The 27762-nt window shown below is 35.4% G+C and overlaps 1 protein-coding gene across 1 annotated transcript; it reads right to left on the bottom strand.

Annotated features, from left to right (window-relative positions):
- On the bottom strand, positions 1–27762 carry SEC62 (SEC62 preprotein translocation factor). Its single transcript, XM_037046561.1, has 8 exons — positions 27598–27762; positions 18630–18738; positions 17348–17453; positions 11477–11681; positions 11202–11294; positions 8760–8820; positions 5713–5832; positions 1–1563 (listed from the first exon to the last, which is right to left on the bottom strand). The coding sequence occupies exons 1-8, from the start codon at positions 27631–27633 to the stop codon at positions 1094–1096; spliced, it is 1200 nt and encodes a 399-aa protein (XP_036902456.1). The 5' UTR covers positions 27634–27762; the 3' UTR covers positions 1–1093.

A 27762-nucleotide genomic window follows, 5' to 3' on the forward strand; every position in this document is an offset into this window, starting at 1 on the left:
TGTTTTCTTTTATGCTCTTTATTTTAAATTTATATTTTAGAACAGTAAATTATCTTTCACAGCAGTGCCTCCTGGTCTGATAATACAGTACCCCACTTCCGAATGCAGATTGAAGATAAATCAAAATGAACATTAAGGCGTACAAACAGCTACTTTAAGTCTGTTCTTATTTAATAAGGATCGCTTTAATTCATTCAAATACATGGAATGTTGGCACAAAACCTGAAGCTGCTACAGAAAGATCACGGCAGCAGGCGTTCTGTGGGTTATTGAAACTTCCATTTCTCCAAAAACATACCCTTAAATGGTCTTAATTTTACAAATTTAAGTGTTAAGAAAATGTCTAAATAATAAGTAACAATTAAAATAGAATGTTTATTTGTAAATTATATACAGAATACATTTTACTTCATGACAAGGAAATAGGGAGAAGAGCCAACGCTGCCTGCTTCGCTTGCTGCAGATGACCATCCTTCTCTGAATCGGATGTACAAACCAGTTTGGATTTCCTAAGTTGGAACAGGAGATTTGTAGCTAAACTAAGAGTGCTGTTGCAGTTATTACTAGTTGGCCTGTTTCCACAAAATGCTTTTGTACCCTGTTAACTTAGAATCTTAGAAATTTCCTGGTATAATTTTATAATCAATAAAAGTTAACTATCAAAAACAGTGAGTTTAAGCATTTCATCTCAAAGAAATTGTGAAATGGCTACATAAATATACATAATCTGAAATGTTGGTGTTTCTTTTTTATCCCTTTTAGTTATTTTGATTACCCTAACAGTAAAAAGCCATATGACTATAAAAAAATGCCATTAATCTAAATGTCATTCTGGAAAGTGCATCTTTGACAACTATCAAAATTAATGAGACCTACTTACTGTAAAATTATCAAGTAGATAAAACTTATAAATGGCTTTTGACTGTACCAATAATAGTATTCTATGAAATGAAGGACTGAATAGTCCTTGGATGTAAATACATTTCAGTAAATGCATTTAAAGAATGCTACAAATGTCGTGTGTACATTACGATGATCAGCCAACATAGAAAATCCAACTTCTTGCCCTTTTTTAGTCCCAAAGTTAGGCAGATTATGATTTTTCATGTGATGATTTAGTTGTTTCTCCATCATTGTCATCCTCTTCCTCCTCTTCACAATCCCCATCTGTTTGCTGTTCCAGTTCCTCTTTTGTGATCATTTCAAAATCATTCCCATTTCCACTACTGTGTTGGGATCGGTCATCTTCCCTCCTGTCACTGTCTGTGTCAGAATGCCGTTCTCCGCCCGAGCCTTCTGTTCCATGATTTCCTGGTCCTGCTTTCCCCTCCTCATCTTCCTTTTTCTCACTGTCTGACTTTTCCTCACTGTCGGACTTCTGCTGCTTTTTGGTTTCAGATTTCTCATCTTTCTTTAAGTCTGCTTTTGGTCCTTTATATTCATGTGTGTACAGGGGTCTGAAGGAGTCAATGAAGCCCACATCAGCAGTCAGGTTTGGCAAGAACCAAAAGTGGTGCCTTCCTCCAGTTATGAGCCAAATGATGAGAAATAGAATGCAACGAGCTGTGGGAGAAAAATTTCTCTAATTGAATAACTCATTGATTCTGATAGCAGGAGATATTTGTTGATCAAAAAATTGCGAAAACATTCAGAGTATTGTTACTTGCTTATCATATGCACCTTAAACAATTAAATCCTAGTTTAGCAGCTATCACAGTATTCTAGGCACAGAGCATTCTGCTCTGAACTTGAGGGCATAATGCTACAATGCCACTCAAAAAATTACTTTTATGTTCTTTTCAGTTGGGTGCTGTTTCAATAAGCAGAGCCTGCTTATGGTTTCAATAAGCAGAGCTATCAGTCGGACATTTAAATGCGCATAAGACCATCATATAGGCATATGAAAGACAAATGTGTCTATATATGTCTTATATAGACATATAAGACAAATGAAATAAATGTGAGTGAGGAATGAGGGTATCTTAAGCCTCTATCTTATATAGACATATAAGACAAATGAAATAAATGTGAGTGAGGAATGAGGGTATCTTAAGCCTCTACAAAGGAAAAAGCAGGGCTCCATAATGATATGCCTAAACTCTAAACACTTTAGCCATTGTAAGGCAATTCCTCCATTAAAAAAACATATGACAAATTATACTTTTATGGCCCTGGCTAGGTAGCTTAGTTGGTTAGAGTGTTGTCCCCATATGCCAAGGTTGTGGGTTCGATCTCTGTATCAGAGTACATACAAGAAGCAACCAATGAATGCACGGATGAGTGGAAAAACAAATCAATGTTTCCCTCTCTCTCTAAAATCAATAAAATAAAAAAATTTTTAAATTATACTTTTATTACCCTATTGGTATAATATAATCCTGCATAGGATTCATTCCTATATGCATGCGTACCTATTATTACTTCAGATTTTAAAAGAAATGAAAATGGCCCTGGCTTGTGTAGCTCAGTGGATTGAGCCACGGGCCTGTGAACCACACGATCGCGGTTCAATTCCCAGTCAGGGCACATGCCTGGGTTGCAGGCCAGTTCCCAGTGGGGAGTTCACGAGAGGCAACCATACACTGATGTTTCTCTCCTTCCCTTCCTCTCTAAAGATAAATAAATAAAATATATAAAAAAAGAAATGAAAATGAAAATACTTCCATGGGTCCAAGACCATGTGCCTACTCTGCCTAAAGCATGAGTCTTCTAAGTAAAAACTTTTGAACAATAAAAGGACATCTTCCTAGACACTCTAATTTTTATTGTTTTTTTTCCGGGTGTATGTGTGTGTGTTTTTAAGAGAGAGAGGGAGAGAGAATGGATAGAAGAGAGAGAGAGAAAGAGATAGATTTGTTGTTTTACTTATTTTGCATTCATTGGTTGATTTTTGTTTGTGCCCTGACTGGATTTAAAAGCCACAGCTTTGGTGTATTGGGATGATGCTCTGATCAACTGAGCCACCCCATCAGCATTTCTAGAAGTTATTAATTTTTAAAATTAATTAATTAAATAATATCTTCTTTTTAAAGTACCAACCCTCTCCCCACATTAGGAAACAATACAATGCTAATGAAAGCCAGGTCACTTAAACAAAAAGGGTTTGTGGTTACTTTTAGAGCAATATATGATAAAACTGTGGTTAGTAAATGGAAGATTTAGAGAATTTTAAAGTTTATCATAATGATTTATCACAAACATAAAACCCAATATTTCATATAGTTTTCTCCTAATTTACCAATTACATAGAACTCAGTGATTTTTCCCATTTTTAAGTCATAATAATTATGTGAATGTTATCAACTAGTCAATTTTGACAGGTTTTTTTTTTTCTCCTTACAATTACATCACTGTTTTCATATAAGGCTTAAAAGAAGCTCATGTATGCTTCTCCCATTATTTTGCTTTGGGTAAATAAAAGGAAATGGTTTTAGCTGCCTTGACTTTTATGAGGTAGTGATTTCTATTTTCACAAAAGAACATAAATATTCTGAAAGACTCTGTACACATTAGTATATTGTGGTATAAACATGTTTGAAATTGTAATTTAAGAATAAATTCCACTAATAAAAAAGTCCTGAACATCTTTTTAGGGGGCTGTGTAACTTTCCCCCAAATATAATTATGATGCGATGACAGGCTTTTTAGAGTTGTAAGGCAGATGGTTCATCACGTGAAACACTGCCTCAGATCCAAGAGAAAACAATAGAAATGGCACAAATAAAACCTAAATTCTTACCATATCTAAACTGGTATAGCAGAATTCTAACATGTTTTACAGGTTTCCTCAATATGACATTAAATTACCTATATGATGTCAGATTACTAGGGGCAAAAGAGGGAGAATCACAGGAAACCACTGTGACATATTTTGTCATACAATTTCTATAAGAGACAAATTTCAAAAACTGCCAAAGGTCTTACTTTAAATGGCAATATTAATAACACATATTCAGAGTAGCACCAAATATAATTTTGACCAATATATGTAATACTTCATAGGAGAATATAAAAGAAATATTTAGTTTACAAGTGGGCTATAGATAAAAATTATTTGAAAGTGTGTTTGGAACTGCATTTTCTAACCAAAAAACAACAAAACGTTGGGTTTATTTTCTGCTTTAATTCATACGATTATTTAATGCACAATGCTATTTAAATCCACAGTATATTTATAATTAAAAAACTACAGAAAACAAAAGTGAAGAAATAGTATTTTAAAGAGTAAAACAAGATAATAACCATAAACTATTGTGAACAGTGGTTTAAATAAAGGATAAGCATGTAGATTAATTCTATTCCATGGAATTAAACCTTTGCTGAAAATTTCAAGGGTTTGGGAACTGGTGCCAGAAGACACTAACTTATATCTAATGTCGTATTGAAGTTTACGGCTTCCTGCTTTTCACACTACCACAAGTTACCAGCTTCACAGTCTGAGACACCCTTTCTTGGCCTACAAATTGTGCTGTTATATACAGAAGCCTCGGGGGATTTTTTCTCAAGATGACTAAACTAGAGGAAGGGAAAAAATGAAAGATGGGCGTGTGAGAGTCAGAGATTCGGGAACAAAGAGGCCCATAAACATGACAACTTGAATGAAAACACTAGACGAGCTCCTGGGCCCGTGGATGGTAGCACCAACTCAGGACAAACCATGATGTCCAGGATGAAGGGAGGTACAGAGGGAATCACTTAGGGCTGTAGGAGTAATACATTATAAATGTAAGAGTCTGTTATCATAGGACCTCAGAATAACATGTTCCCACTTCAGATATTCTTGGTGAAATTATGTCCTCTAACAACTGGTATTAGGTCAATAATGTGGGTGTTGTTTTTAATTTTTATACAGACTAGGATTTCAAGCAAAATAATATTAATTGGAGTATTTCATGGTAAGTAACATGCTCATTGTAAAAAATACAAACAAGTATAAAAAATAACATTAAAATCATTCATAACTACCACTATTTATATTTAGGTGCATTTCCTTCCAGTCAAACCCTCCTTGGCACTGAGTATTTCCATTAAAAAAATCTTCCTAATAGGCAAAGTCCATTTCATTATCTTAATTTTATTGTTTGATTACTAGTGATGAGCATTTTTCATGCTATTTTAATCACTTGTTTGTAATTTCCTCTTTTGAACTGAGTTTTTATGTTTTATTGTTCATTATGAAAGACATCCATTACCTTAAGTTTTCTCGTTTGATTTTTAAAAAACATTTTAGAACTCCTTAATGGATCTAGAATTTATTTTGGTACATGGGTACAAATTGATTTTTTCCTAATGGCAAATTGATTGTTTAGAATCATTTACTAAACATCTACATAGAATTTAAATAGCTAATACAAGTTTCATTTGCCTAAAGCCAAAATATAAAAATGTTTTAGTGAAAATATTGTATCTAATAAATAAACCACTGTAAAAATATTACCACCCTTGTAGTAGCTAAATTTTAAAGCTTATCAATGTGCATATTAAGCCATATTAAATCATTTTTCTTCAGGATAACGCAAATCTAATCAAGTAGATACACTACTACCTAAAGCCTGAGTCAGATTTGGGATAAGACCCAAAAAGCAGGTCCACATACTTCTTGATTTTCCTACGTTAATTTTGCTATTAGGTTGTACTGAAGCTCCAGACTACAGTTCTAAATAAATGCCCAGTATCTACCTTACTGAAGCCTTTACTAGTAACAACACTTACCAACAGCAAGGAGAAGAATGCTGGCTACGAAACAGCCTGCCCCCACACTGAGGTAATAAACACCCACTCTCATTTCTGCCGGCCAAAGGGGGAAGAGGGTGGCTGCTATCACTGCAATCACTGGAACAAGAAATGGCAAAGTTACACAGTTAACTCTCAGATTAAAAGTTTAAATGGCTTGGTTGAAATAACAGTAAATACATTCCTAGGGGGGAACTGAAACATAAACATATTGAAATATATTAAAAATTGCCATTTTTATAGGTAAAAAGATGGTCAATTATCAGCCATTTCCCACAATTCAATTTAATATTTTAACTACTGTTCTTAAATCAGTTTAGGATTTTTTTTAGTAAGAATTACATACAGTTAAGAGGAAAGTGCAGTCAAAAAATGTGAAACTGTTAGCTCCTTAAAAGATGAACTGTTACTGGTCTCCAATAATGTCTACTTTATTTTTTGACTATAAGGTATCTGTATACTGAATAGAAGAACTTAAAGAAAACAACAACCGAATAATAAAACTGAACCAAAAAACCCTCCACAGATCCTCTTTAATGACTCTGATTCTGGAGTGGATCTCTGACCGCTACGGACTGAAAAAGGTCACCAGGTTGTGACCTTTTCGGGATAGGCGAAGAAAAATTCCCATTTCTTTCCTAAAGTAAAAAATTAAATTAGAACGGTCCACGGCTATATAGGAAAATCTTCAAAGACTAGGATTTCAAGTAAAATAACATTTGTTGGATTTTTTTCATGGTAAGTAACATGTTCATTGTAAAAAATACAAACAGATGTAAAAAATAACGTTTAAATCCTTCATAACTACCATACTATTTGTATTCAGGTGGTGACACAGATGGTTTTTGGTAGTTCAGGAAATGGCATACAAGCATCTCTAGTTTTTCTTCAAGTCCAGTGGAACAACACTGAACAATCATAAGAAATTAGAAGTCTGGTTATTAGACTTTTACAGCAAAAGAGATCAGAATTCCAATTGTAGGTAATGTATTTTGCTGTGTATAATGCACACTCTTTTGCCCAAAAATTTTTTAGGGAAAAATAAGGATGTGCATTATACATTGGTAGTACTAATTCCATATATATATACACACATACACACAAATGCTTTTAATTCTTTTATTTATGCTTATGCATTAAAAGTGTAACTAGAAAGCAGTAACGATACCTGTATGCAAACTAATACCCTGGAATACGATAACTGGTTTTGTTGAACTTATTGCAAACTTAAAATGAAAGCAGTTTCTAAAATAAGAATCTAAATATAAATAAATAAATAACTGAATTAAAAATTAAAATGAAAGGTTTTTTTCCCTGAAAGTTTGGGTTAAAATGTGGGAGCATATTATACATGGCAAAATACTGTATATCATATAAGCTAAGTAACCCTGGGCAAGCTATCGAATCCCTTCAAGGATAGGTTACTTTATATTTAATATGTGTCTGTTCCCATTTGTTTAAAGGTTGTTGAAAGGATGAAATGAAACAATGCATTAAAAAAATATTTAGTGAAGTTATTAGTACATAGTAAGTGATCAACAGTCATCAGACATTTGGGTTAGAACTGCTGAGTTTCAATCGGGGGGGCAGGGCTGGGAATAGAAGACAGAAAACTGTACTTGAACAAGAATTAAATAAAAATAAAAATAAAAATAATTATTTCGAATAACATCTTATAGATACCTTATTGATCAAGTTTATTTAACTGTCGTCTTTTTTTTTTACTCATTAAATCATTCCTTCCCCTGCCAAGAATAACAAATACTTGTAGCTAAATAAATAAAAACAAACTAAAATCTATAAAGTGAAGTCTTTATCTAATTCTTGGTCTACCCTCCAGAGGTTAATCAGTGTTGTTTATTTGTACTCCCAGAAACTGCATATATAAAGTCAAAACTGGCTACACAGTATTCTTTCTACATTAATAGGCTTATACTATTCTTACCGTTTTGCAATTTTTTTCCACTTAATAGATTCTAGATATCTTTCTATCAGTACATCCTATCTAAATCTTTAAGAACTGTATTGTATTCTAGTGGGCAGTTTCACCATTTTCCTATTGGAGGACTTGAATTATTTCCATTTTTATCCTATTAAGAGAGAATAGTGCACCCAATACCAAAGTACATGTACATCAGTGCAACTGAGCACGTACAGCACAAGATAAATTCTATGAGGTATAATTATTAGGTGAAAAGAGATAGGCACTTAAAATTTGAAAGATATTTGCTTATTACTCTCCTAAATATATTCTGAGGGATTTGGATTAGAATAGATCACTGTTAATGCACACTTCTGAACAGATTCTTTGTGCAACTCTATTAAGAACAACCAAGAGATAAATTCCTAGAAATAGAATAGCTGGGTCAGTGTATATACATTTAAAATCTAAAAAGGTATTATCAAACTGTCCTCCATGAAAATGAAAACAATGGACATACCATCAATTATTGGACAGGTTGGTTTTTCCCAAGTGTTGGACCTTCACTAACACGAGGCACTACCAAACTCTGCAATTCTTTTTTTTTTAAGACTTTATTTATTCATTTTTAGAGAGAGAGAGGAAGAGAAGGAGAGAGAGGGAAACATCAATGTGTGGTTGCTTCTCACACACCCCGTACTGAGGACCTGGCCTGCAACCAAGGCATGTGCCCCAACTGGGAATTGAACTGGTGACCCTCTGGTTTGCAGCTCACGCTCAATTCACTGAGCCACACCAGCCAGAGCCAAACTCTGTAATTCTTTTAATCACTGTTGCTTTAATTTGTATTTATGAGTGTGATTAAGTAGCATTCATAATTATTGGTCACTGTATTTCTTTATCTGTGAGCTATCATTACTATTTTTCTATCAGGTTGTTAATCTCTTAAATATCTTTGCCTTAATGTGTTGCAAATATTTTCCTCATTTTATCATTTATCTTCTGACTTTAAAGCATACTTAAATATACTATTTTATGTTAAATATTTTTCTTTATGGCTTCTGCATTTTTATTTTTCTTTCTAAATTTTAGAGGCTATACTTACCAAGAATTAATCCCATGACAAAGGTTTTAAAGTGAACTGGGTCATAGATCCACACAAATACCTAGAAGAATAAAGAAACCACAGTGCTTTCAATTTTAAGGTCACATTAGAAAATTAAGCTTAATTCTGTATTTTAGATCTTCTACAAGAATAACTTCCAACCTCTTAACATAAGAACTTTTTGAGGCAAATAAATTCCAAAGACCTTTCCTTTAGTAGTCATGTTTCTTTTGGTGTCCATTTGGTTAGAAAATTGTTTTAAAAAACCTATAAACTGGCACTTAAATTTCTACATACTTACATGCTTTTAACAATTTGCTCATGTGTATAAACCATTACTCATTCAACCCGAGGACCAAGAGTTGTATAACCTTTTTGTCCTTTTATGTACACTGGCATAAGCAGAACCAGTCTGGGCTAAGAGCACAGTTAAAGAGATTCCAGCCAGGCCTATTACAGATCCAGCAGCTCTCAACTCGACCCTGTTCTCTGTCACTGATGAGATACAAAACACCATTATTAAAGATCATGCTTAGTGAACACAAAGATTCTGCGACTCCTTGCAATAATTTCATTGCCTACCTCTCCATGGAGGGTCTGTAGCACAGAAGCTAAGAACCACTGCTTTAAAGCTAATTTAATTTATAAAACAGAAATTGACTTCATTCAGAACAATCAGAACTCTGCTTAATCATCTTCCATAAAACTTCTAGATTTATCTCTTAATTTCTATAAAAAACAGTATTCTTCCATTTCCTGGTTCCATTTTGGACAGAACTCTTTGTTGTCTTTTGACTTGATTCCACTTCTAACATTGGGGGTTACATTCTCCTTTTTTAAAACTCTGCATATTTTCCCTGGAAATCAGATCCACAGGGATCACTTCTGCCAGTTAGCATTCTAAAAAAATAAGTTATTAAAGACATTCCTCACCTTTGCAAGTCTGAAAGCATGCTTCTCTCCACATCTTTCTACAGAATAAAATCTAGGCTTTTCAGGAATGTGAGTACCTATGGTGTTGCTCAGACTACTAGCTTTGCCTAACAGATCTATACTCCTTCCCAGCGCCTGGCAATGTGCCAGTCATCCTTTGAGGCTCAGCTCAAGTATTCAGGATCTCCAGGAGCTCCTTACCCGTTCTTGATTAAATTACCTATCCTTAATTGGTGTTCTCACATTGTAACACAACACACTGTAACACCGTACCATGTTTAAAAGATGGTATATTTGCTAGACTATAGAGCTTCAAAGAAGAGAATTTTTACCTCATTTATCATGTTATTCCTAGGATCTATAAAAATGTCTTGGCATATAGCTGATGCTTAGTGTCTAAAACTGAAGGTATTTGAGCTTTCATGTTTGGAAGATGTGTGGTCTTCAATTACGTGGTTCTTAAGCATGGTCTCATATCAGAATAACCCTGGGACATGTTATACAACACACACACACACACAAACACACTCTCGACATTACTATGCAAGTGTGTCTGGAATGAGCATAGGGCATATCTTCTGAAAAGCTTCCCTAGAATTTCAAACTCATAACTCCCAGAATCACTACTTCCAATACTCATATACTACTTTCATATTAGATATAGAAAGAAGAAATGTATCTTGCAATTCACGACAATTCAAAGGCCAGTGCATAACTAATGTTTTTGTACTGGTTTAATGACTGAATAAACAGTCTTCATGGAGGTGATTGCCACACATATCTCCCATTACAAAAAACAAAACAAAACAAGACTATCTCCTTGAGTAAAACATCAACTAATGTTGAAAATCTTAGCCCCTAAAGTAGTGTGCCTAATTATAAGAGCCAAAAACCAGTAGGTATCCCCCATTAACCATTCTTTCTCATTTTCCTTTGATAGAAATGTATTTTGGCTGGGCAAATAACTGCCCAGTGTAACAAGCACATTTCTAAGATTTTACTGCAGGTAGGCATGACCATGTGACTAGGTTCTGGAGAATGGAATCCAAGCAGAAGTGAAACCGCCAGCTTCCTGAAAGGTGTCCTTAAAGAGGAGTCTTGTCCCTCACCTCCCTTCCCTCCTTTGGATGTAGATAACCAGCCTGGCAGTCACATCGGACCGTTAGTAACAAAGGTAATCTTTACTACCAATCCTCCTACACAGGTGGGAAAGCGCAGCCGCGCCATGGAGCTGCCATCACCTACAGCGCTCACTCTTCAGATTTCACTGCTGAGAGAGAAATAAGCACCTTTTATGTTTCAAGCCACTTTTATTTCAGGTTTCCTATCACTCATACATAGCTGAACCTAATTCAGACTAGTTTTTCGTAATTTTAAAAATCTAAATGCAGAGTAGATGTTATAGCTACATGGTTAGATTTACTGAAATTATTTTCTTGGTGAAGGCATCTAAGATAATTCTGAAAACTCCTACTGAAAACTGGATTTCTACCTATCAGTTACTCTTACCTCATTCCCATCCAGAAAAACTTGATCATCATGTGGTTCAAGTTTAAACTTTTTCTTAGTTTCCTTCTTTTTGGGAGTTCCTGGAGTTTCCTCCTGTTAAAACACAAGTTAAATAGAAAAAAACACAAACAAGCAAAAAGGCACTATAACATTCATACAAAAGTTTTATTCTTTAAAACACAAAAATAAACATTCTCAACTGTGGTATTTATAAAAACCCTAATGTAGGTATTTTAAGTGACTCGTAATTTTTACTTAATCTTAGTTGAAATCACCTTTTTGGATTCTTCTTTTTCACCATCTTTTTTTTTTTCTTTTTCTTTTTTTGTCTTTTCATCCTTTGGGTTTTCTTTCTTGCCCTTTTTATCTTCTTCTTTTATACTTTCGGCTTTTCCTTTTTCTTTTTCTTTTTTAATATCTTTATCATACTTCATTTTCATTACTTTTAGTGCCCGGTGGAAGAATTGTTTCTTTAAAAGCCTTTAACGCAAAGGTATGGCAATTATAAGATACAGACTAAGAAGCAAAAATACCAAGCAAGACCTGAATAAAATGAGCAAAGACATACATTGATAACTCATAAGAGCGATTATAATTAGTAAGCCCATAGTGGGGGGAGTCAACCCCACCCCTAATCAAAAGAACTGTACACTCAATCTGATATAAAAGTTGTCAACCTTTCATTTTTAACTATATAATTTAGGTATGAGATTGTAGATTTGAAATTACCCTTATGAAACTTTTCTCTATGCTCATTAACAGAATTAAGACTCTGCTTTCTTTAATGTTAAGTCTCAAATTCAAGAGCACACATAAGGGTTCGATGAATGTAAAGTTAAGAAATGTTAACAGATTAGCCCTGGCTGGTGCAGCTCAGTGGATTGAGTGCGGGCCTGTGAACCAGAGGATCACGATTCGATTCCATGTCGGGGCACATGCCTGGGTTGCAGGCTGGTTCCCTGCAGGCCAACTCCCAGCAGGGGACCCACAAAAGGCAACCATACATTGATGTTTCTCTCCGTCTCCTTCCCCTCTAAAGATAAATAAATAAATAAATAAATAAAATCTTAAAAAAAAAAAAATGTTAACAGATTAAAAACGTGCCCATGACTTGACTGATCCAAATCATGTTTTCTGCTATCTTTCTCTGTTGTTTTTTTTCCTCCGTGTACTTCACCATTCAGTTTGCCACTATAATGAAATATCTTTAAGTAATGAACAATTAAATACTAAGGTGAGATTTCTGAACTCTGAAAATAACTCTCACTGATATAGTTTGATATAAACTGAAAACTATCCAATATATTTGGCAAAACAACATTATGTACTCCATGTTTCACTAATTCATTGTTCTTTTCTTATTTTCAGTTATTTTTTACATTCCAACATCAGGGTTTTTACACTGGCTGTCCCCGGTACCTGGAATGCTCTTCCCACAAATAAGCATGTATCACTTCTTCAAGACTTCCCTCAAATGTTACCTTCTCAACTAGGCCTACCCTATTGAAAACAGTAAACCCACCCTTCACCCTTTCTCGTTTCGTTATCCTATCTATAACATTTATCTTCTAACTTGTACAATTTTTGTTATGCCTATTTGCCCTTTTCTCTAGACTGTAAACTACTTACAAGATCCCTGCTTTAATCACTTCTTTATCTACTGAGTTTAGAAAGAAGCTCAGCTGACCCCAAATTAAATCAATCTTGGTGGTAGTTGCTAACCTTATGAATCCTGCTAGAAAACTGAGTTGCCCTTATACTTGTCATCTGAACACCATCTTCAAAAATTTTCTGTTCCAGTTTCAGAGATCCTGATTTGTGCCTTCATTTCCGCCCGAGTACAAGCACCAAAAAAGAACTCACTGCTACCAACTGTCTGTTCACGGTGATTACCCGCCTTCCTACCCCCACAGGTGCCTGCTCGAGCACATCACACCAGTATTTAACGAGATGCCTCCCTCCTGCCCAATGAGCACTGATTTCTGGTCATCATGTTGTGCCCTCTGGAGCACCTATGTTTTTACCTGCCTGGCCAGACTTCTTTCTGCCACCCAATTAGTAACTTCATGAATATTTCCACAAAGCTAACTTCTAGGCTTCTTCACCTGGCCTTCTACTTGTTCAGAAGATCTATATAGCAAATAATTGTCCAACTGCCTGAAAGGCCCCATTAATATCTGCTACGCAGAAACATTTGTATGTAAACAAACAAAAATCTGAAGTTGAGTCCCTTGATAATTAATTACTTATGAGTAGAAAGTGGGATTTAAGAGTAGTGATGGGTATATGAAGGGGAATTTTATTTATTTTTATTATTTTGTAAGCAGGTTTAAAAAAATCCTCACCCATATTGACTGATTTTAGAGGAATGTGGGGGGCTGTGGGGAGAGAGGTGAGTATAGAGAGAGAAAGGGATGGAGACAGAGAAAGTGGGATTAACTGTAATAACATAATAAAAATATATATATATATAAAGGTTGTAGGTTTTATACCCAGTCAGACCACATGCAGGAGGTAACCAATCAATGTTGCTCTTTAAGGTTGATGTTTCTGTCTCTCTCTCCCCCTTTGCCTCTCTTAAAAAATAAATCAGTGAACATATCCTCATGTAAGAATTAAAAAATATAAAAAAAAATAAAACATGGAACTTGAAGAGGGAAAAAATGCCCCTTCCCTTGGTGAGCAGATAAAGAAGGGCGCGGACCCAGGAGGAAAACCAGCTGCAGCCACCCCTCCGGCACAGCTGCTCCATTCCCATTAAAAAAGAGTAGACTATGAACCAGGCAAACTGGTGTTGGAAAGTTCACATTCAAGCAGATGGTTTAAAATACCACCTCTACCCCTTAACTAGCTGTGTAGTGTTGGTTATGCTTCTTAACTTTAGTATATTTGTAAAATGTGGCATCTATCTCATAGGGATTTCTAGGACTAAATGAGAAGCATACAGACTGTTTAGCACAGTGCCTGACATATGCACTCAATGTTAGCCATTACTGCTATAAAAAATCTTAAATTTCATTTAATAGCTATTGAACACATACACACATTTTTTCTATGAGGCAATTCTTTAAGTTTCCCTATCTCTTCCTCACAGAACACACTTCATTGTAGTGGTCTTTAATCTCCTTTAGCAGATTAGAACAGGGGCTTCAGAGGCAGGAACCAAGTCAGTCATCTTTGTATTCCTGGGGCTCAGCATATAATATATTATTTGTTGAATGAACAAATGGATTAAAGTAGCAAGTTATTAAACTGCTTTCCTCATCCCTTAGTTTTTTTTCAGGTTTAACAAACATTTACTGACACCAGATATGTGTTTAGGACTTTTCACCTGTGTGACGATGGTGAGGTTTCATTAGAAACCCACATTGTGCTATGGAATTACAATAAAGCATAATAAATCAGTCCTACAACTACCTTCACATTCAGCTGCTAAGAAATTTTAAAAACATGTGCAACAATTCTAAAATACTTAAGGGGTAAAGTATATGAAACCAGCTTTATAAATTCTGTACAACTTTAGATACAAAGATTAATGTGAACTGGAGGACCTGGAGACCACCACATGGTACAGATGGAGCTTGAGAGATACGTATATTGAAAAGCAGTCAAGGCAGAGGGAAAACCATTAGGGAAAAGTGGTAGTTTATGATCAAGACCACAAGAGAGAATGAGTGTGGTGTATGAACAGGAGTTAGAAGGACATTACTGGCCTGCAGGGGAGGGGGCTGGTGATGGAAAGCCACTGGGAGAGAGTGAGGATGGTGCTAGATTAAAGGCTGAAGACTCTGTACTTCAAATAGGCCATAAAGAGGCATTAAAGCATATTAAATACATTTATTTTGTGTATTATCCTACATTTTGTTTTGTTTTTCCTCAGGTTCCCTTAAGTCGCTCAACAGTTTCAGAAAATGAGACTCGAAAGTGTTCTTTTGTAGTTTTGGCTATAGTCAAGCAGGAAATCCTGAGGGCCGGCCATTATGAGGTCTCCATGGTTGTATTAGAAGTGGCATTGAAAAATCTAGGTATTATGTGCTTCCCTACTTTAGTGCAGAATGGACACAACCTGACATGAATGGAAATAACATATACAGTAAGACTTAAGCGTATCTCTAGGACATTCTCTGTACTCAGGTCTTTTGGGCTTTTCATATAACAAGGTGTCAAGGCTCCTAAAAGGCCAAGAAATGTGGATTAACGCTGGCTGCTCTCCTCAGAAATTTGGGCTTAGGGATTTAATATTCAAACAGTACTGTCCCCTGCTATCTGAAAATATAGTTTTCTTATGAAAACTTTTGTGAGCTGAAAGCGTGCAGGATGAAGAGTACTGTCTCCCACTCTTAAAAAATTCACATTACACTGCTTTACTTCCATGAAAGACCTACATTAGTACAGTTTTTGCTAACCTACAGAAATCTGAAGAGGATTTTCACTTTTACAAATGAAGCTATTGTAGACAGACAATGTAGATCTACTAATGGAGATCTTTCATGAACTTTTAGAAGTGGAGTATACCTGTATCGCCAGGTGAATCCTTCACGATAATTTTTGCTTCATTAAATGCTTCGGCATTTTGTTGGAGGGGTTAGCACAGCACGCAGTGGTTAAGAGCATGCTGGAACACTATGGAACCAGACTGTTGGATTCAGAATTCTGGCTCTGACACCCAGAACTAGCTGTGACCTTGGGTAACTTACTTAACATTCTCTGTTATTGTGTTTATCACATCTCTTAATTTTTATATCATATATACGAAATAAATCTATTTTGAGGCAAGGTGGGGAAACTTGCACTTTGGAGTTCTAAACACACAAATGGCTGTAAAGAAAATACCAACTACACAGCACTGTTTGCTCATCTCTGTTCCAAAATGAAATTTTCATCGTTTCTGAAGGTTCATTAGTGACTCTAGTTTTTTACAAATTGTTGTTCAATCCCAGTTGTCCCTGTCCCGCTCCCCTTTGTTCTCTCCTGCCCCGCCCACCCCTCCATCAGTCAATCCCCACCCTGGTGTCCATGTCGATGGGTCCTTTATAAATGTTCCTTGACTCCACTTTTTGACCACTACAAACTTTAAGAAATTTTAAATAATTATTTAACTTTACAGCTTTAGAAACAAGGTTGTGAAATAGTGATTTTTAAGAGGTCTCATGTAGCTGATAATCTAAATGCCATTAAACAATGTATGAGTAAACTGCTATGTGTACCTCCCTACCGAACATAATCTAAAATGTCAAATTTCTACCTGTTATAGTGTCACAAACACAAAATTTGGTTTATCCACATCTTAAAAATATGCTTAATTTTCTTTTGGTTTACTGTTTTAGAGAGAGAGAAACATCAATTTGTTGTTCCACCTATCCATGCAATTCACTGGCTGATCCTTGCATGCACTGACCAGGGATCGAACCTACAACCTTGGTGTTTGGAATTGATGCTCCAACCAACTCATCTACCCAGCCAGAGCCTACTATGCTTATTTAAACCAATGGAAAAAATTAAAAGAAAAATCAGCATACTTATTTCCAAGAAGAAAATGATTTTTGTATACTGCTCACTGTCCAAAGCTTTTTCCCAAAGGAGAAGTACTTATGAAAAACATGAATACATTACTGAACTGTTTAGTCTTCACTTTGGAGTCAAGAAAAAGTAGATGGTGCAGCTGCCTTGATTTCACAAGAAATACATTAGCAATCACTAAACAAAATAGGGAAGGACACTGGCTAACAGCTTAGTGTGTAGGCACTAAAAGAACAAACAAACAACAGGAACAACAGGTCTATTAGGAATCCCTGCCAAAGTTTTAGAAAAGACTCCCCAGTCATATGCTCTAGAAAACAAAGACTTTTTTGTTCATTGTAGCCACTGGTATATGATTTTTATTGCTGATCCTTCAGTGTACTTAACCTGGTTAATGTTTAAATGTTAGAAGAACACAAATAAAAATTATAAAAATACAACAGTCTTAACACCAAATAAATATATTTCCAGGGGTATTGAAGAAAGCCAGTTTGTAAGTAAGAGCTGATTGAGGTATGTTGTAACATCACTATGTTTAATGATGAAAATGGGTAAGAAGCTTGAGAACCATGGAGAATATTACTAAATTACTATTTGGTTATCCTTCATTAAGAAATAAACACTACCTGTTGCAGTAGTCAACCACAGACTCCCTTGTTGTAAATAAAGCTTCCTCTCCTTTCTTGGCCTTTGCCCACTTTGAATCCAAAAGGCAATCCACTGCTTTTGAAGCTAAAGAAGAAATTTATTATTTTAAATTTAGTATACACAGAAATTTATTTCTATCTATTTTATAAGGCAAATTTCAGCACTCTGGCATCAAAAAATAAAACCAAGTTCTACAGAAAATTTAAATTTGACATGATCATAATAGTTCTTCAAAACTTCAGTTTGTGAAGCATATTGATAAGCATCTTTTTAAAGTAATGCTGAGAAATAAATGACATTCAAAAATATTAACTGAGGCAAGATAAATAGGAAAATGTTGTAAGCCAAAAATTCAAAATAAATGTAAATATCACTCATCAAATAATCACAATTACCCATATTTTACCATGTATTGGGCAAAATGTTTACTTTTTGCCCAAATTTTTGAGGGAAAAATAAGGATGCGCATTTTACATGGGTACAATGATTATATACCACAAGTATAACAATGAGTATAATAATATCCCATGCATAATGCACACAAAAATGTGGGTGTGCATGACAAAATACATGACAAAATATGGTAAATATAGGATAAGTAAACCAGAAATCTTCCTCTTCCACAGTAACATACATTGCCATTGTGCTTTACTGTAACCCACTAAGGAATAAGCTCTGAACAGCCTACTGCTGCCACTAGAAGCAGCTAAATATATGAATTCTGAAGGGAATAGCGTGATTTTTCTAAACTCTTAATGAATATCAAAATCATTAACCATAATGGCAATTCAGTCTTAATGGATCAAAGACGTGAACTCAACCACTATTTATAAGCTATGGGGCTATGTTATAGGTATCAGTTTATAATGAGGGTGTTTGGATTATCTGAAGATCAAAAGCTTCTAAATTGGTTCCAACAGACTTGCTTCACACTGAATTCTACTCCAGTTTTACAAAAGGATTATCTTTTAGTATATATACTATCTGAACAAAAGGTAGCATTAATACTGAAAATAAATTCTATTTTAAAATTCCTTTTATCTTTTCATGATTGATAGTTTCATTCAAGGAATTTTTAAAATTGAATTTATTTTCAGCTTTAATCATAAAAGGAAAGAATAGGATAATCAATTGTCATATCCTCATCACCTAGCTTCACTAATCACACTTGGAAAACACTTTTAAAACATCTACATATTCCAAATTTAGGTATCTTTATAAGATATATACACTAATATAATTTTACTGATGTAATCCTACCAATAAAATAATCAACCCGGTGACCCATCATATTGGTGGACTTTGTAGGACAATTGAATCGAAGGTACTTGGCTACAGCCTTCTCTTCTTTAGATGGTTCACCAACTTCCTGCAAAGTAAAAAAATAATAATAATAAAAATTTAATTGAGAAATTCACGTACTAAAAATAATTTACAGATCTGTTCCGAAAATCTCTTTTAAATGGAGCACAGGCCTTTCTTTCATGCTTTCACTGGAGTAGACCGGTAATCTATGCAAAAGACACGATGAAGAATTTTAAAAATTACATGTCTTTCAAATACAATACAAGTTGACAGAACCTAAACCTGTCTGTCTCTTATCCTCAGCCACGAGGCACTTATTTTCAGTTGTTTTTCCAGTATGGTAACTACATTGTACTGGTTTGCCTGCACTCATGTCTCATCTCTTTTTACAAAACACAAAGCAATAATTCAAAAGATTAAGCAGCTGCTAAGAGTGAGTGCCCAAATGTCAAAGTAAGTAGAAACAGATTAACCAAAGTTAGCTGTCCCAGTGTGGTAGCCATAAGAACTATCTCAGTTCTGAGATGCTGAAGATTTCTATTTCCTTCCCTTTCCCCTGTGGCTGCAAATCCTAGATACTGTCTGGAACCGCTTTCTCATCTTGTCTCTCTTCTTTTCTTCCCTTGTAAGGGCATAGCAAAAATAAAAATGCAACAGACAGATAAATTATACTTTATTTAAAGATCTGTTTATGAAAGTGAACAAAGAGTTCTGGGAAGACTGCTTTAATTTTTCTCTTTTTTCTTTATTCCATTTCTTCTCTAAATTTTCTATTACTTTCTTCATTGTTTATCATTTCCTATCTTCCTTTTGTTTCCTTACATTCTGAACTACTTTGATAATGCTCCTGTGTACTTACTCTCCCCACCCATATACTGAAAAAAATGAAGGCAGTCTACTTTTGCAGTTTATTAGAAGTTGTTTTAGAAAACATTAGAAGTTGTTTTATTGCTGTAAGCTGTGGAAGCAAAAGTACTGTCTTTAATTACATGTTTAAGTATGATACACAGAGTATACAAACAATATTTATAATAATATACAATCTAAAAGTGATTAATTTCAGGAAAGTCTGTTTCTAAATGAAGAAAGAGCCAAATAATAGTAAAGAATTATTTGCCAAGAATCAAGGATGTTGAGAACAATTAACGTTAAAGACAGCTATGTTTCAGGCAAGACATTCTACTAACATGAAATAGAAAAAAATAAACTATCTAGGCCATCTGTTTTTAAGTCAGTTTTCCCACAAATTTCATATATGACTGAATTCAGCTACACTTGATGAAACTAAGGAACAATTAACCACCAAGGTTTCAGCTTTAATTTACCCCGAAAAGGGGTAATTTGTTAAATGAAGTAAAAGCCTGTGCTTTGGTTGTTGGGTCACCTGGCAGCTACTTCTCGTATTTCTTCCTCTGTATTTCCCACCTCCTCTACTTGTAGTAGCTCCACTGACAACATAAGATTCTTGTAACTGTCGTACTACCCCATTTGTGAATTATTATTTGTGTCAATAAAAATTAAAAGCCCAAACCATTCAATACAAATAAAGACTACAGTAAAAACCAAATATTTATATGAACACAAAGTCTTTAGCTTTATATATTAAAATATGTATCACAGAAAAACAAAATCTTAAAATATTTCAAATTCAAAATCTAACATTCCAAGCTCACTAATATCTACAAGGTTTATATTTATTTACTTTGGAGCCTAGTTAGACAATACTATTGATGTGCTAAAAGCTGAAAATTCTCTATTTTAATTTTTGAAATTGCACTAAAATATATTAATGAGTTAGCTTTGTATGTTAAATAATAGTACTTAATTATGCTTGTGTAATACACTGAATTTCCAGGCCTCATCTACTAGTAAATAATATCCTATATATCAATATTTGTTATACAGCCAAAAAGGTAATACTATAAATAGTTGAAAATAATGAGATACTATAATTGGCTTATAGAAACATTCTATTTTATAATCATATCCATATTTGTTCATTTCTCCCTAATTTGATATATCTGCTGTCAATTTAAAGGTTCATCGCATTAACTGATAACTTGTTACTGGGATATGCTTGATTGAATCTGGTTGTGGTAAGAAGTCTCAATAAATGTAAATCATGCAAATACATACTTACTGAGTGTTTACCCTACAATATCCTTTGGGTGCTACAGTTAATACCAAAAATCTGTAAGGCATGATACCTATACTTTGTTAAAACTACCTAAAATAGCAACAGATATTTTCCAAAATGAGTGGAAGAAAAAATATTTTAGGAGTAGGCTTATCAATGTGAATGAGAACAGCTAAGAAAGACCTCTTGGAAGAGGGTGTTGGATTTTGAAAGGAGAAAGTTTGTGGTAAGTTGAATGGACAGCATAAACATTGTGGCTGAGAGTGAGTGCAAAATTTGGCTCCACTAGAAACAAGTTAGGAAGCAGTGTGGAGTTAAGTAAGTATAAGTAGAAAGGGCTAAAGAGTCTTCAAGGCAGTCTGAGAAATTTCAACTTTACCCTGTAAGTAGCAGAAATATCATTAGTAGCTTCTGAATAGAAGGACATAATTAGAAAAAATGACTTAAGACACATTATTTTGGTATCACTGTGTATAATGAATTGGGAAGAAAACACACAAAGCAGGCCAACTAGTTAGTATTCAAGTAAAATGTGATGTGATACTAGAGCAGGAAGGGAAGGATTGCTGATATTTGAAACATTGCAAATGTAGAACAGATAGGACTCAATGATAAAGGATGAATAAAATGGCTGAGTAAAAGATGTCAAACCTCTAATGTGATCAGCTGAAAGGAGAATTTCTCAATAACAGATATTTGCAAGGAAGGTGACTCTGGGGGAAAAAACAATCATATCAACTTTAGGCATGACAGGTCTACATTCCTGCTAACAAACAATTTACTGAACACAAGCATAATGCATTAATCTACTAATTGTCGACAGAGGCATCACATGTAAAATCTGATATTAAGATGCAGAAGAACCTGAAAAGTCCATTCTATTATTATACAATAGGGAACCTGATACTACATGAATTCACAACATGTTTAAACCTCATTTTAACAATTACTTCAAGTTCACCAAACTCATTTCCACACTGCAAAATAGACTTGAGTAGAGTTGACCCTTGAACAATGCTGGAGTTAGGGGAGCTGATCCTACTCAGTTGAAAACCCTTGTATAACTTTTGACTACCCCAAAACTTACAGCTGTCCCATGGGATGATAAGGGACTGGTTCCAGGACCCCCAACACATGCCAGAATCCTTGAATACTCAAGTTCTGTTTATAAAATGGCACAGACCAATAAATGCATACAGTCAAAACTTTGGATCCATTGGCTCAATCCACAGATGTGAAATCCAGGGACAAGGGCAACGTATTTATTGAAAAAATTCACATATAACTGCACCCGCACAATTTGAACCATGTTGTTCGAGGGTCAACTGTAATTTATTTTCATTACTTTCACCTCCTTGATAAAAACACTACTAAGCAACAATGAACAAAACAGACCTAAAGGACATGGACTTGGATAATCTCCCCCAGCTAGACACAGCTACTTATCCATTGATACTTAAAAGTATCAGTATCTTCCTCTGAAATTGTAACTAAAAAAGTAGTGAATTCTATCAAGATAGTGGCTTAACAAAACTGACACCTTCCTTGCTCCTTGAAGTTCAAATCCTAAAAAAAGTTCCTATTTTCCTTTGTGGAATATTATGAAATAAATGTTCATCAAACCACATAAAAGTTACATATACTGTAGGCCAACTTTAATGAAAATTATTGAGTCTGTGCCATCTGCTGGGGCTTTGAAGCCAGAAAGATTGCTACAGAAGAGTACTGAGAGAACATGACCATGGGAAGCTGGTAATACAGAAGATCCTGCCATGGAATTTTCATTCTCACTGCTCCTCTAAGGAGTATAAAGTCTTACCCTCTTCCTGTTTATGTAATTGGCTACAGACCTCTTCTCTTTTGTTCCCTTTTGATGTGAACAAATTTTCAGAATATTTCCTAGAAAACTTCTAACAAAATGTGAAGGCCTTTTGGGAATAGCATGACCCACTAATGAAGAGAAGCCAGCTCATCAACCCTCAAACGAAAAGAAGTTTATATAGCTCAATGAATGAGCTCAAATGCCTTCGAATAGACTCAGCTGGTGTGGCTCGGATTGAGTGCTGGCCTGCAAACTAAAGGGTCGCCGGTTCAACTCCCAGTCAGGGCACATTCCTGGGTTGTGGGCCAGGTTCCCCAGTTGGGGGCACATGAGATGCAAACACACATTGACGTTTCTCTCCCTCTCTTTCTCCTGCGCCCCACCCCTCTAAAATAAATAAATAAATAAATAAAGTATTTTTTTAAAAGTCTTATAGTGAAGAAGTAAAGAATGAAATTTCTGAGGCTGGACTCCCATCTTTACACCCAAATACCAAGATGCTAGCTACCACAACTCACAATACAAAATTATATAAATTGAAAGTTTGGTCAGAACACTCAAAGTTATTTAATAAATAATATTTTTGCTTTATTTATTAATAAAATAATATTTTATTATAGTACTTGAGTGTTGGTGTATTGACTATATATATATATATAGTACTTAAGACAATGTTTTTGAGAAATATTATGAGAAATTATGTTTTTGAGAAATAAAATAGGAATTACCATTTCTAACTATATAGTTAGAAATGGTAATTCCTATTTTATTATAGTATTTGAGTGTTGGTGTATTGACTATATATATATATGTATATATATATGTATATATATGTATATGTATATATACATATATATATATAGTACTTAAGACAATGTTTTTGAGAAAAAAATAGATCGAGTCAGTAAGCCACAGGTTTCATTCAGTCTCACAAAAATTTTTTATTTAGAAAAAATTTTTAAATTGATATAGTCTATAGAAAGAAACTTCACTGATTTGTCAAGTGAACTCAGCAAAAAAGAAACAAGTTCACGAACAAAATTTGTGTCTCATAAAATTTATATTGGTGAAAATGCAAATAAGGGTTAATAGAATAAAATCTGAAGCTGGAGGGGACCTTAGATAAATCATGTGCTTAAACTCACACAGGGCATTACTAATGTAGTTTTACAAGTCTCTGCATCTTAACTCTGAGAGTGCCCTTCTGTAATATGGCCTTGTTTCACTCCTATTATGAGCCCTCCAACTAAACTTCCGGGGGCAGTTTTCACTTAGGACCTGCTTCCTGCCTTCTTTCTTCAGAAGGTCCCAGAGATTCAGACTGTATAATCCTCAACTTTCTCTTTTCTTCCCTTTTCTGAAATTAAGCATCTTGGTCCATGATCTAACAGAATTTTATTGCCAGGGGGACAGGTGGGTGCAACAAAATTAACTGAGATGCAGGTTATAAAGGTACTAAGAATTAGTAAGCCATTTAATGTCCTAAAACTCAACTACCTGAATTTTCTGTGTATAATGAATACCACATTTCTGGCCCAAACTTTCAAGGAAAAAATCTTTTAATTTTTTAATTCAACTTTTATTTATTTATATTTAGCTACTTGTTTTTTGTATTATAAAGGAATTTTAGCATTTATTTTTTTTAACACATTATGGTATTAGAAATTTTATGTAACAAGTAATTACAAAACACATGAAGAGATACAAAGTATTTCAGGTACTACCTATATATAATGTGCACCCTTATTATTCCCTCAAAAATTTGGGCAACAGTGTGCATTATACATGGCCAAATGTATATGGTATATGCTTTCCATAAGCAAAGTACTAAATGGGATGATTCTCTCTTTAGCAAGGACAAGCCACGTTAAATATGTTATACAATTTAATATAACTATTTCAGGATTCAAGTATTTCAGAACAATTTATTCTTATTTTATCAATATTGAAGTGGAAAAAATATTCAACTGGGAATTAAAAGACTTCTTTTAAATCTGTTTTTACTACCTTGATGAATGACCCTGGGTCAAGTCATATAACCTCCCGGAACCTCAGTTTAACTGTAAAATGAGGGTGATGGTTTAGAACAATAAGTTTTACACAAACACTTTTCGATCAGGGTCCTAAAAGCAGCCAAAAGGATAATAGGGTGTAAGGGTAATGGTAGTAGAGTATTGAGGTGAAAGGGCTTTGGGTCCACCCACCACTTTGCTTTTACATAAGAACCACACTGTGCAAAAAGATTCCAAACAAACCTTACTATCCGAAAATCCTTCTGAACTCTGAAACTTCATGATACTAAAATTGTAAATCAATCTTTCTAGTAAGCAGCACTCAAAAGTGAGCACTTACTGAATGCTCTTAAAAACTTAACAAAATTGCATTTAAGTAACTTAAAATGATTTATTTTCAAATGTTTCATTAATTTAGAGTGAGATCACTTTCATTTGAAAATCTCAATCATTAAAATCCCCCCTCCCCCCAAAAAATTCCCAACATCACATCAATGAACTTGTAGCTTACTTCTGGTTTTCACTGGTAGTAAAGTGAGCCCAAGAAGGAAATGTAACAAAATAGTTCTATTCCAACTTTGATGGGATATCAGAACCTAAATTACGTTACACTAGAAAAAGCAAATGAATTACCTGCTTTTTAAAACCCTGAACTTGTCTGTATCATATGGTTTTCCAAATGTACAAATTTCATTTCAAGGTCACTAAATCTACTAAACATAAAAATCTTTTCTAAACAGAAAACATCAAGTAACAAACAACAGGGAAGTTGGTGGATATGACAGAGCTTTTTGCCCAAGTCTTACAATCAAATCTTTTCTGTAACTTAAACTCTAAACTCTGCCATTACATTTGATCTTTTTGTCTAAAGCGATGGCAGTATTATAGTTTCTGAGTGTGTGGGAGAAATAAAAAAGGAATTTTAAAAGATACTGTATATTTAAATTAATTTGTTAAGACCATATAGTAGTTCTTATGTAGCACTCCCAAGACTTTCACATTCTAGCACAGCTATGTAGAAAACTTTGAGGATGAAAAAATATATATTATTCGTTTTGATTTAGCAGTATGGCACAGTGATTTTTAACAATCAGATTCTCACATACTTATCTGATCTTCAAATTAACAATACTAAGTAAATAGCTATACTTTATACTCAAAACCTAATGGTTTATTTACTGAATAGGTAGGGGTTAATCTTTCTTTAGCATATCAATTGCTTAACAAAACCCAAAACAAACCATCACAGATCCTTCACCCTTTGAGCTGAGGGAAAAGAAAGGAGTTTTGTGTTAAGCACTTTTTAAAGGTACTTTTTCACAACCCTATGAGGTTCCTTTTTTTAAGTTAAATATTCCTTTTCACAGATTTGGAAATTGAGGTAAAAAGTTAAGTAACTTGCCCAAAGTCACACAGCTAACAGTTAGTGAGATCGGGGTACAAACAGGCGCGGTCTGGCTCAGGTTTTAGCTCCTAGCGCTACCACCGCAACTTCTTAATCTACCTTTTTATTTCATATAAAAATCACAAATGAAACACAGCAGCTATTTGAAAAGTGAATTAGTATCACCTTTACCACAAAATTAAATCATAGTTGAAATAGAAAAAGTTTATTAAAAGGCATAAAATGTACCATGTGTAAATATAAGGAGTCTAGTAAATATGTACTTGACCAATTCAATACGATATCTAATAAAAATCATATATTTCTACCTGACCAATAACACTAAATTCTGAAAGACTACAAGTAGTATAATCAGACATTTCTTCCATGATAAACTTAAGCCTTGATTTTTATGAATGTCTGAACATGGGGAAATTTGTTTCTTTATGATCCCCTTCTGCACCCTGTTAGGAACTACTTTCTTATTTCCACCCAACTCCAGAAATCCAAAGTTTTCCGGAGCATTTTGACTTGTATAGCTGAAATCACCTGTGGTGTAGGCCAATGAAGTGAAAAAAGTTTTTTTTAAGCGGAGAAATAAAACATTAGACAGAAAAAAAAGTCATTCTAAGCAATGAAACAGTAAGGAACAGAAAGAAAATAAATGTAAACAATTTGTGATTGGTATAGTAACAATTTACAACATGCTACCAGTTTATGATGATATATGAAGGTTTCTAGGCACATGAGCTGATGAGAAAACGGATACCCTGAACCTCAAGGGTCCGCGTATTTACTCCATATGGTAAAGAGCAAGAACGACGGTGGGGGGAGGGAATGGCTGGGATGAAATGCCCAGGTGACTCGCAAGTGGAATGAGGGAGGGCTATCATGTAGGTTACGAGGATGACACACGAAAAGGTTTCTGGGCGCGACCAGCTCGCTGCAGTACCAACAGGGCTGTGTTTATTTACACTGTGCCGGGCGCGAGAAAGCCGGGGCGCTACAACTGGACTACTGAGTTAATACCGCGGAGGATAAAGGAGGGTGGACGCCCCCGAACATCTGGACAGGCAGGCAGCTCACCGCCCGGGCCCCGGGGCAGCTGACCAAACCCTCATTACTCCCCCTCCCACGGTCCTCCTGCTTGCGCACAAAGAACGGGCGGCTTTGGGACAGTCCCCCGCCTACTTCTACCCTAATTGCCGTGGCCTTAATTTCGAGACAGGCGAGAGGATGGGGCGGAGAGGGCAGGACAGGAGTCCGGGTGGGAGGCCGACTACCCGGCGCAGGCCGCGGCCAACGCAGTCACCGGAACCCCGAGCTGCCCATTCCAGCGCGGCGCCTCCTGCCTTCCGCCGCTGCCCCAGCCCCTCAGCCTCGGTCTCCGCCGTCGCCAACAGCGCCTTCACCGAGGCCCCTCACCAGGCAGCCCGCGGCCGGCGGCCAGGCGACAGAACCCCACCGCACCTCGCGGTCGGTTTCGCTCGCCCTTCCAGGGGGCTTTCCGCGCTTCTTCTACTTCCGAGCTCCCTGAAGCCCCCTGCCCCAAAACTCGGCTTTGCTACCTGAATCCGCTTCTTGTGTCGCCTGCGTTCCGCCATGTTGGCCGCTCCGCCCGATTCTCTCTGACGTGGAGCGAGGAGGGGACGGTGGAAGCCTCGCGAGAGCGCTCCGCGGGGCCCGTTATGTAACCTGGGGACTGGCGCCGGGCGAGGGGGTTGGCGGGGAAG

This window comes from Sturnira hondurensis, unplaced genomic scaffold, assembly GCF_014824575.4.
Source record: "Sturnira hondurensis isolate 20B ecotype Veracruz unplaced genomic scaffold, ASM1482457v3 Scaffold0005279, whole genome shotgun sequence".
In the NCBI taxonomy this organism is placed as follows: domain Eukaryota; kingdom Metazoa; phylum Chordata; class Mammalia; order Chiroptera; family Phyllostomidae; genus Sturnira; species Sturnira hondurensis.